The following is a 12,457-nucleotide window of genomic DNA, read 5'->3' on the forward strand; positions in this document are numbered from 1 at the left end:
TATGGTGCTCGGCTCCCATTGGTACATTTTCGGGAGAAGCAAAATATCGCGACAAAAATGTGACATGACTATCCATAATCGAGCCAAAGGTAAGAAGAAATTTATGGCCTCCTGGGACCAGTACCTTCAAATCACCTTGGCAGTCAACCTGTTAAAAGGCAACTTAATGGGAGTTTTAAAATATCGAATTCGATGAACTAATTTATTGTCATTTCCAGCTCTAATATAAAATACGGTATTTAGTGGCTTACTGCTTAATTTATGTATAAAGTTTCCTTGAAAAACAGTCGCGAAACTCTTTAATATAACATTAGTGTTGCAGTAGAAGCAATTCTAATGAGTTTTACACTATAGTGCACTTTGAGTGTAAGAACAGAAATGTAGACTTTCTGGTTTTCAAATGCTTCTATACGCAGGCCCGTATCCACAGAAGGTCAAGGAGGCCGCCCCCTCCTAAAATTTTGCTGCCCTCCTACAATTTTCATGGTAGGCTTGCAAATGAACTATAGTATGGTTGGATCGCCCCCCCCCCCTACATTTTGGGGCTGGCTACCTGCCTGTCTATACGTATTTTGCGTCAACTCATTTATAGTAAGATTTTTTTTTCGTACGGCTTATTTCTTTCATGTCACTCGTTTTGTGTAATACAATACACACGTATTTTGATGTATAATATTACCAAGAGAAAAAGTGCAAATTATTTGAAACAAAAATAAGTTTACATGTCCATTTCCATTGTCATTTTCCAATTGCGCGAAAAATCAAGATTTCTGATGGTTCGTTCCATACCTTGCACGCTCCCCTTTTGCACGCACCTAGCTCGCTGTATACACTTTTCTTTGAATCAAGTCCGTGTTCACACAATCTAACCATTTTTTTAATTTCTCTTCCCCTCGTGCCTCTTACAACCATTTCTTCCACTCTCTTGCCTACAAAATCCTAATTTCTTCTGATGATATGAGAATTCTACAGTAATCTTCTTTCCTGTACTTTCTTAGAAATATCAGATATCTGAACATCATTTATTAGTGCAAAGCTATTTAGAAAATTATACGTATATAACAATTCCGATGAAATTATATGGAGAAATGCTTGACCAATTGGAAACAAGAATTCGTTGACATTATCCAATCTTTGGCAATCAAAACAAATATTTGTTGAGGTTTTGATGAGGAACTGCTATCTTGTAGCATTTCATATCTATATACAAAAGGTCGTTTCAAGTTTATAGTAGACTAACGATTTCGAACACCAGGAAGCAACACGTATTCACAGCAAAGAACAGCAAGAACTGGTAGTGCTGAAATATTGTGTTTGCTTGCAAAGGCGACGGATAGTGTATGCGTGAGTGGTTAAATGGCATCGAAAATCCCAGTCTTCTGGGAAGGGAACATCTGTTTCCTTTGCAACACTGCTTATAGTTATAGCCAGGGGTAAAAGTGAGGGGAAACGTGGAGGACGCCGTACCCTACTTCCTTAAAATATCCGTTGCGTCCCCCCACTTTCTAAAAAAAATAAAATGAGCAAAGAGAGATACGGGGGACGGCATGACGTCATGTGTTCCCCTACCTTTGCAGATACACTTTTACCCCTGGTTTATAAGCGTGTGTCCTCCTCACTCCCACTCCATTTAAATTTTTCCCAGTTACTTTTGTCTGAAGTGGAATAAGGCTCCATGCACTATACGTTGACGCAAACTTTATGTTATGGTTTTATCTTTTTCAATGTGTTGGCAACGCTGTGAGTGGTGACTTGTACTTCTTGTCCATCGCACAAAGGAACGAGATGCGGTTGTGACTTTATAAAAAATAGTTCTGTTAAACCCAGCGTAATCGATGAATATTTTTTACTATTTTTAATATTCTAATTATATTACTCTAATGGTAAATACATATAACACCCTTCGATATATATATTCCCTGCAAAGAATACTTCGTATAGATATTCTTAAAATTTTTCTCCGTCATCACAAGCGCAAGCATACAGACGCTTAGTAGAAAAAAGGCGGGAGCTGTGCTATGCCGATGGAAGCCACAGAAGAGAAGAGGTGAACAACTAACCATGCAAATCAATAAATAAGTTGGCCATCGTTTATGTTCTTGTGCTAAAAAGTGAATCAGCGTATTGTGGAACTCACATTGTTTCGTTACCTACGTAAGTTGATGTGAATTTTAGCGAAAAACATCGAAATAACTTGACTTATCTGAGATCAAGGATAAGCACATTGTCGCAATTCATTGTAAATGTTACTAATCAAGAACAAAAACTAAATTTAGTAGTGAATTTTACCCATATTCGTGACAAAATGATGTAGGTAAGACAAGGGATAAATTTGCTTCTTGAATCATTAATTTGTGGCACAGTAAGCAGGTTCATGGTCGACTACCCGATTGGACGATGGAAATTGAAGTTATTCAGTAAGAGCATAAAATCCACTCAGAAATGAGAAGAGAAATCTAAAAGGATTGCCCTCCAAAAATTCAATGATTCCCCCTTCTTCTTTTGAAATCTCCAAAATCGAAGTGTTGTGCGAATTAGTGTTCAGTGAGTAATATGTGCAAAATAATCGTATATCTCCAATTACGCACTGAGCCGGCTTCGTCGACATATATTATTTTGAGTTAATCTTTCGTAATTCTTTTTTATTTTCCTATAAATAAATAAATGGGCTTAAACGTGATATACTAAAATGATGAAAGGAAAGTGTTAAACACAAAAACATCGAAAGGTATTAATAAAATTTATACTGATAAAATACAGAAGTAAGTATATATGTGACATGTATAATATTTTTGCTTGAGTAAAATTAATTTCATGTAATTACTTTGTTTTCAGTTGTTTCATCCAAGTTTCTCACACGAATCACTACAGGAACGGTTAGAATTAAGTAGTTGGAATTGTAGAAATTGTGCAGATGCGAAGTGGGCGTGTCACCGATGGTGGGTACGCGCGTATCTTACCTTGGTTCTAATCCATCTTGACTTGTGATCTGGTGCGATCCCTCCCACGATTTCTAACCACTATTATACAGAAAGTGAATTACTCGTTCCTTTTTAACCACTAGACCCACTATAAATGAAAATCTTTAGTGCCCGAACGAGAGAATCGAACCCAGTTGGGTCACAAGAAAGGCGTACCGGGCAAGACACGAACCCAGGCGGGTTACAGGTTATAGCCTGATAATTAAACAGTGCACGAGGAAAGCCTTTCATATGTCAAAGAAGGGCATCAACGTAGTGTCGAATCGCCGAAAAGCTTCACTGCACCTGTTGCTGGAATCAGTCATAGTTGACCTCCAACATGTCGGAAACCTAAGAGTCCACCCGCTGTTATGCGGAAAGTGAGCTCTCTGATACGACGTGAAAACCAGGTAACACAAAAAGCGAATGCACTGTTCCTACGCAACGGTAAATCGCATCATAGGCGAAGATTTGTAAGTCATGCAGAAGCAAATGGCTCAAGTTCATAAGCTGCGTGCTTCCCTGTCCAGGAGAGGAAGACGTACAGCTGAAATCTCCAGAACGCCATCTTGCTGGTGACCACTGGAAGTATGTAGTGTCACTGAATAAAGCATGGTTGTATCTGTCGGGATGTGACAAAAAGGGTCATCTATTATTGTCCACCTGATTCCAGAAGTCGATCTGACTGGGTACGTGAATGTGCTGAAAATTTTCCATATGGTTCATGGTTGTAGGTGGTTACTGCAATAACCGCAAAAACTTCAATTGCGCAGAGTGGACAAAAAGGCTAAAAACAATGCTGCCTATTACTAGAAGAACATTTTGGAGCCACTCTACACACATGATATTCTTTCTCTCTGTGGTAGCGACACATCTCGTGTTGTCATCCACCAATACAAGGCAAAGTTCACGCAGGCATTCATGGATTAGATGTAACTGAAACGGACATTAATGCAATACCCTTTATAGATATCCTTGTTAAATCCCCCGATGCCTCTTCCATGGATTTTTGTGGGTTTCCATTGTGGAAGCGGGTCTTTTGAAGCAAACGTGCCCGCAGAATTAGGAGTTGTTGTGTGATTAAATTTATTTGTTCAGAAAAAAAAAGTAAAGAAGTTCCAACAGAAGTAAGCCTTTGAGATAGGTAACTATCCCAGAAGCTTACGAGTTGGCTATCCTGTCTCATGACTGTTTTGTGGAAGGTGGTGCCCTCTACGAGTTTTCGTGGTTGTGCATCTAACCTCCCCTCGGAGTTCCGTGGAGATAGTGAAAGTGTTAACATCGCAGATAGTGAGCTGATGAAGAGGAAGTGGATAAAGTGAAAAAATATTTATCATACATCATTTACACTCATCACATTTTAACACGAAAACATTTTTACACAGTTACAATTACTTTACACACATTCATTTCATCTATATTTCACTTTATTCAATATTTTCACCCCGATCAACTGGGTAACTAGCCCTCTTCCTCCTACTGGAACTCCTTCCCGATTTGGACTACATTAAAACCAAATTAAGACATTTCAATTATTACCTGGATTTGACATAATATCTCCTCACATACCTCAACATACTTGACGAACAATTAATAATTAAATAATACAAAATACCATATGTTACAGGAAATACGACTTGGAAGTCGACCAGAAAAAATGCAAATGGCGGCACACGCCATTTGCAAAAATAGTTACAATTGAAGGATAAACATTTCAATTTTCATACATTTATAGCATACTTGGCGAATAATGCTGATGCTTCTATTTAAAACACCGATAGTTGGTGAAAGAAGACAAGACAAGACAACCTCCCCTCTTCACTTATGAAGACAGGGTACGTATCGAAACACCTACTTTTCTTATGTAGGCAAAATTTTTCTTTTTTTTAAGCATGTTATACTTTATATTAGTATTATATTTGGCATTCAGTGAAAATCTAAAAGTGAAAAGAAAATTCTATTAGTTATGTGGGAATTGCATTCATGTTGAGTTGTGAGAAAAGTGAATATAAAAAAGAAAATTGTGTCGTAAACCAGTTTGACGAAAGAAAAGTTACTTTGAATTGGACTATTAGATGTTAATACAAGAAGACTTTTGGTATGTATGTCTTTTTCTATATTTGGCATGCCGACTGGAAAGGAACATTAATTTGAAACTTAATTTGTACATTCAGATAACATGCTATCTAGTAAACTTTTTCTTAAATTGCTATTTTGTGCAGTTCGCGGATAGTCGATATTACTTGACATTTCGTTTACATTCATTTGAATTAAATATTTCTTTTTTAAGAAGTTATTTTTACATTTGTTTCCGCATTTGGCTTATTAATAAAATTTGTTATATTTGTTTAGTTGAAATCAAAATCTTTAATTCTATATTTAACCTGAGAAAACACCACAAAACGTTCTATCCGAGCGGTTTAGTATTAATTTACTTAGATACCGCAACAAGACAAAAATACCCTGTCTTCATAAGTCAGGTGTTTCTCATTAAGCCAGAGCTTTATGCTCAAGAGAAAATTTATATTTGTTTGGATTGTAAACCAATTAGGAAAATTTGTAACCTGATAAATTCAACCTGTAAATTGAAGTTTAGATTTGTAACAGAGAAACACGTTAAACTATACATAAGTCAATATGAATTTCATGTACGCTGCAGAGGCATATGATAATTATAACCAATTTAATAGGGGGAATTACATTCCTAACCGCTATCAAGAAACCTCCCATTTAAATAGCAGTGGTTATAATGCTAACATGGGAAATTTGTGTTCGTCTGGGCATGTGGAACCGGGCAGAAGCAGTCGGATGCGACCCGTAGAGGATCTGATTGATTTTGCGGAAGCTACAATCCCTCACGACACCGTAAGTCATGCTCCTAATATAGGACAAAATTCAGGTATTAGATGTGATTTCAGTAAATTTAAAAATTTAAGTGCATATAAAGCAGTAGAAAGTTTGGTTAATGATATACCCATATTAAATTCCGTAGATGGCTACCATATTTGTCATTTCTTATTGCAGGCTAACAGTTTGATAAAACAGAATGTAGCACCTTCAGATATCATATTAGTGCTTTTATTAGGTAGAATTACAGGTCCATTATTTCTGGATTTCCAACAATTTATAAATGAAAACGCAAATTGGCCTATAGTACGTAATAGAATCGTAGAAAAATATGTAAGCAGTATTATCAAAACAGAAATTATAAAGGGAAAGTTGTACCGAGTAATGCGTCCCGAGGAAACATTTAAGGAATTTATTTTAGAAAAAGAGAACATTTTAGAAATATTTAACATGTATATGGGTGACGTAGAATTTTGTAACATGATAGTAAATCTTATCACTCCTGAGATTCGTAACATATTTCTGTTAACTTCAACTCCCAATCAAAAGCATGTATTATTGTCCTTTGCTGAAACATACGATTCCAACCGGAAGTATAATGTAGATTATGCTAATGCGACCTTGCAGTCACAAGTACCTAGTGGTTTAAATATACCTAATATTAGAGTCAATCAGAGTCAAAATAGAGAGTGTTATTCTTGTGGAATGAAAAATCATTTTTGGCGTCAGTGTGGTTTGAGAAAAGAAAAAAGAAAAGAAAATTTGGTAGAAAATAGAAAGTGTTATAATATTTCGGACAAAAGGGAAGATTATATGGTACAAATCATGGTTTCCGTGTGTCACATTCCTGTGCGTTGTTATATAGATACGGGCAGTAGTACAAACTATATTGGTAAAACCTTACTTGAACAGATAAAGTTAAAGTGTACCCCTAAAAGAATGACAGTAAATCATGTAGTTACTTCCATGAGTCAAGAACCTATTACAGTCAAAGAAGCAGTGGAAATTCATTTCTTTATTAACAATAGGAAATTTACCGACTGGTTTCTTGTGATAGACTCTCCGGACATTTCGTTGTTAATTGGAGGACAATTTTTACAAAAACATGAAGCGTGTATTCAGTATAAAGAACAAAAATTATTATTGGGTAAGGATGGTATTACTGTGAACTTTAAACTGGAAGAAAATAGTGTTTCAACAACGGAAAACTACTCGTTTCAGAATTCTCGTTCCAGGGTTGCCAATCCAACAGCCATGTCGACAGGCGCACTAGGCATTGCTGGGGAGAGGACAAACAACCTTGGACCTTTGAACCAACAACCATCTACCAGTCGAACTAATCTTCAGCGTCCACAGTCGAGGAAAGGTGGCATAGGAGAGCGAAAAATGGAGGCTACCGATTTTTCCCCTGCTGCGGGACAGCCCGTGTTCAATCCAGTATACCACACAATTCATGACAATGAGTTGGATGAAGTCATGAATGAAACCCAAGGTAATAACAATATTCAAACTGATATTTTTGATGAAAGTTTATGTGATTATGTCAAAGAAATATTAACGAAGTATAATGACGTAATATCAGATCAATTAGGTACAATAAAAAATTTTAAGTATGAAATTTTGTTAAAAGATGATAAGCCTAGCATTCAGCAGCCTTATGCTTTACCTAAACATAAGATGAAAGAATTGAATAATTACATAGACGAATTATTAAAACATGGAGTTGTAGAAGAGATTAGGAGTTCACCCTATATCTCACCGTGCTTTTTAGTCAATAACCGTGACAATAGTAAGAGACTCGTAGTCAACTACTCTTCTGTGAATGCAAAAGTAATTATGCAGGCTTTTCCAGCTCCTAATTGTGAAACTATCATAGGAAACATAGGTAAACACCGTATATTTAGTGTCCTGGACGGGAAATCCGCTTTTTACCAGTGCCTGTTAGATGAAAAATCTAAATTGTATACTGCTTTTGCTACTCCTAATAGACTTCTAGCTTTTCGCCGACTTCCTATGGGACTCTGTGTTTCACCTTTTGTATTAGCAAATCTGTTTAATAATATATTTAAAGATCTATTGGGTGACCAGTTAGATATTTTATGGGATGACTTTATTATACACAGTCCAGATATAGAGTCACATAAAAGAACTTTAGAAAAATTCTTAGAAAGATGTAGAGAATGGGGAATAACTGTCTCTCCCAAGAAAAGTAAACTGTGTAAGAAAAAGGTAAAATTCATGGGTTATGAATTTAGTGATGGTAACATGTGTATAGATGAAAATAGAGTAAGGGTGTTAAGAAATTTACCTGCGCCGAAGAACAGGCGTGGTTTACATAAACTTATAGGATTTTTAGGATATTACTTGCGATATCTACCTAATTACTCAGAATTACTTGGACCTTTACATAAATTAAGATCCGAAAAAACACCATTCAAGTGGGGTGAAGCAGAAAATCAAATTTTGGATAAAATCAAAGAAGAAATAGAAAGACATGTAATTTTGAAAGTGCCAGACTTTGATTCACCTTTTGTAATTCATGTAGATGCCAGCACAAAAAACTACAGCGGTATATTAAGTCAATATGACGAAAATGGTAATCTTAGACCAGTTTATTTTTATTCTAAAGTTGTACCAGAAACTGACTGGAGTAAGAATGTGTTTGAATTAGAATTAAAATCATTAGCTTTAGCCCTTTCAAAATTCGAGCCTTATTTACATAGAAAGTTCACAATCTTTACAGATTCAAAAGCCTTAAGCTGGATATTAAAAAATCATGGTAGACAGAGGAAGTATGGTACTCTTATAGAAAAAATCAGTAGATTTCAGTTTGATATAGTGCATTTAAAGGGATCCCACAATAGCCAGGCAGATTTTATCAGTAGATTATACGATACTACTTATTTTCATTCTCCTTCCCCTGAAATAGAAGAAATTTCAGAATATAAAGGAAAAACAGTAACTCTTTCATTTATTAATTTTTGGAAGCTTCCTTCTTTAAACATTTCTTTACAGGAATTACAGCGCCAAGATCCTGAATTGAAAGGCATAATTTCACAAATAGAGGAAGGTAAAACAGTACCGAATTATTTAATTAAGAATAGTGTATTACTAAAAGAAACGAAGGGTAAAATAAACAAAGGTTACAGAGCAGTCGTTCCGAAAAATATGATTAATACTATTTTGCAGTATCATCATGATTTTCTAGGATCAGGATCTCATCAAGGGATTAAAAGAACAATAGGGCGTATAGCAGGAAAATTTACATGGTCAGGAATGTTTAAAGATATCAGAGATTACGTACAGAGTTGTAAAATTTTCCAAGAAAATAAACCGAAAAATACAAAAATGGTAGGAACTTACTATTCTAAAACTGTTACTATGCCTAATCATACTTTTTATATTGACGTACAAGGACCTCTTCCTAGTAGTTCTGGTTTTAAGTATATTCTAATACTTACAGATAGTGCAAGTAGATATTCATTTTTAGAACCTTTACGTCAGTTAAATTCCAGAGTAATAATAAGTAAATTAGAGAAAATCTTGTGTCATTATGGGTGGATAAATAACTTAGTATCGGATCGAGCTTCTTATTTCGTAAGCGATGCCTTTGAAACATACTTATTTAGCCAAGGAATAAAACATATTACTACTAGTCCTTATAATCCTTCACCTAATTTAGTGGAAAAAGTGAATGCTATAGTCAAACAAATTTTACGTTGTTACGTCAATAATAATCAGAGTAGCTGGTCAAAACTTCTCGACAAAATTCAATTCACTTTAAATTCTAGCATTATAAGCGAACTTGGTGTTTCTCCAGCAGAAGTTTATTTTGGGAGAAAACTTTTTAGTCCTTTAGACTGTAAATGGTCTTTAAATGTAAATCTTTTTGAAAATGGTAATAATAAAGAGCAAATGTTAGAAATAATATCAGATAACATAAGTAAGTCATGGAAAAGGAAAGAACAAAACTATAAAAGAAAAAGAATTCCTTCTGAGTTTGCTGTAGGACAAAAAGTACTTATTAAGAATATAACCAAAGCATCGTTGCTTAAGAAATACAATCCTAAGCTAGATAAAATCTATAAAGGCCCATATGAAATTCTGGATTTACCGACAAAGAACACAGTCTGGGCTAGATTAGTAGAAAATCCCGATATCAAGGTTAAAAGACATGTAAACTTCCTTAAGAAATATTATGAAAGAAGAAACTCTGTAAATGCCAATGCAGCAGCAGTAACATCAAATAGTAATAACAGTTAAAAATGTAATCATTTCTTTAGTTTATTTTAGAATTTTTGTACATATTGTAAATATTGTAAAAAAAAAAAAAAAAAAAAAAGGCATGTCATAAATAGAAATATTTCGAGGTAACATTGTCAGATATACATCTTCATAGCTTTAAGGAAATGTTTATATAAGAAAGATACTGTTTTGTGTTTATTATTTCACAGCTTTTGTAACCTGGGGTGTCGCCAAACAAAAATGAGAGACTTTCGATCCAGATTTAGGAGGAAGTGGTACCACCTTCTAAATGTGTCATCTAGATTTTTTTGGATGGAGGACTTTCTTCAAACGAACAGCTTAGTATTTCTACGTGAAAAGGGCCCTTGGAATACACATGGAATACAGATTGGAACTGTCCAAGAATCTGAACTCAGTGGTGACGAAGAAGATCTAGTGGAAGTGTTTGGTGAACAAATAAATTTTTCAGTGAAGTGATCAGGATTAGTTTGTGCGCCCCCCGAGATATTTTGTTGTGTGATTAAATTTATTTGTTCAGAAAAAAAAAAAAGTAAAGAAGTTCCAACAGAAGTAAGCCTCTGAGATAGGTAACTATCCCAGAAGCTTACGAGTTGGCTATCCTGTCTCATGACTGTTTTGTGGAAGGTGGTGCCCTCTACGAGTTTTCGTGGTTGTGCATCTAACCTCCCCTCTTCACTTATGAAGACAGGGTACGTATCGAAACACCTACTTTTCTTATGTAGGCAAAATTTTTCTTTTTTTTAAGCATGTTATACTTTATATTAGTATTATATTTGGCATTCAGTGAAAATCTAAAAGTGAAAAGAAAATTCTATTAGTTATGTGGGAATTGCATTCATGTTGAGTTGTGAGAAAAGTGAATATAAAAAAGAAAATTGTGTCGTAAACCAGTTTGACGAAAGAAAAGTTACTTTGAATTGGACTATTAGATGTTAATACAAGAAGACTTTTGGTATGTATGTCTTTTTCTATATTTGGCATGCCGACTGGAAAGGAACATTAATTTGAAACTTAATTTGTACATTCAGATAACATGCTATCTAGTAAACTTTTTCTTAAATTGCTATTTTGTGCAGTTCGCGGATAGTCGATATTACTTGACATTTCGTTTACATTCATTTGAATTAAATATTTCTTTTTTAAGAAGTTATTTTTACATTTGTTTCCGCATTTGGCTTATTAATAAAATTTGTTATATTTGTTTAGTTGAAATCCAAATCTTTAATTCTATATTTAACCTGAGAAAACACCACAAAACGTTCTATCCGAGCGGTTTAGTATTAATTTACTTAGATACCGCAACAGAGTCTTTGGAAAACTTGTCAGGAGTGATGGGATCGTTTGGACCAAAGTGTTCTTCAACATAATCTCCTGCAATGGAAACTCTGCTGCAGGACTATTGCTGTAAGACAGGAGTATCACGTGGAATGCAATTGCTGGTGGCGTCACAGTTTTTCTTAACGTGTGGTGAATTCATGCTTCGTTATCATGGAGGTAAAACAATCTTCTGTAGCACCAAAGCTATACGAAACGTGGATCTACAGTTTAAGTGGAATCCAAACCACCGTAATGTGTTCAATGCTCTCTCCAATCGGGAATCGAACACAGAACCACCAAGCAACCAGAATCACATATATTCTTTGCAATCTTTCTGAAATCACACAGTTTGAATTTGATTTGAGTTTAGCAATTCATTCAGCAGCGAGAACATATGAGACGTGAATCCAAAATTTAACTCGGAATTAGAATTACACGAACTCCCACCCAGGACAATCCAACGCCAAAAGCGCATATGCTAACCTTATAGTCGAGATCACTGTTTCAACTACATCGAAACGTTTTTTCTATTCTCACTAAGCGAATTATCTTTTTTGAGCTTAAAGGCTGCATACTTAGCAACTTCTCCATGAAAATCATTATCTAGATACAGTTATAGTGTTCTTCTACTTCACATGGTATTTCCGTGTACAGCTCACCTTGCACTTAAAATCGTTATAAAGCCTCATTTCAAAATTAGAAATAAGCAAACGGTCAGTCTTAGATATTGTAAATGACCAAATAACCATTTATCATTAGAAACATGTTAATTATAGGTTTGAAAAAATGATAAATTATACAATACCTGTAAGACTCCACCTCCTTTGCTTCCCTCTGAGTGAAACAAAAAGTTTGATGGTATTCCAAGAGCTTTCCCTACAAAAAAAGTTATAGAAATTTATTTTAAAGAAATATAATTAATAATATTCACATCCATACCTCTATCATATGTTCTTCTAGCTAGGGAAGGTCGCGGGGAGTCACTCTGACTTCATATCGACTCATTCTACTCTCTTTTTTTTCATGTGAAACAATTAGGCAACCGGAAAAAAATCCTCGATCGCATG

At 35.0% G+C, this 12,457-nt stretch overlaps 1 protein-coding gene across 1 annotated transcript in view; it reads right to left on the reverse strand.

Annotated features, from left to right (window-relative positions):
• LOC145670792 (aromatic-L-amino-acid decarboxylase-like) overlaps window positions 1–12,457 on the reverse strand; it is a 101,887-nt gene that overhangs the window by 67,397 nt on the left and 22,033 nt on the right. The window contains exon 4 of the mRNA XM_081739537.1: window positions 12,196–12,266. Within this exon, the coding sequence (XP_081595663.1) occupies window positions 12,196–12,266 (71 nt within the window). The remainder of the gene's footprint in view (window positions 1–12,195; window positions 12,267–12,457) is intronic.

Source organism: Thermobia domestica, chromosome 2 (assembly GCF_964235325.1).
Source record: "Thermobia domestica chromosome 2, izTheDome1.hap1.1, whole genome shotgun sequence".
NCBI lineage: Eukaryota > Metazoa > Arthropoda > Insecta > Zygentoma > Lepismatidae > Thermobia > Thermobia domestica.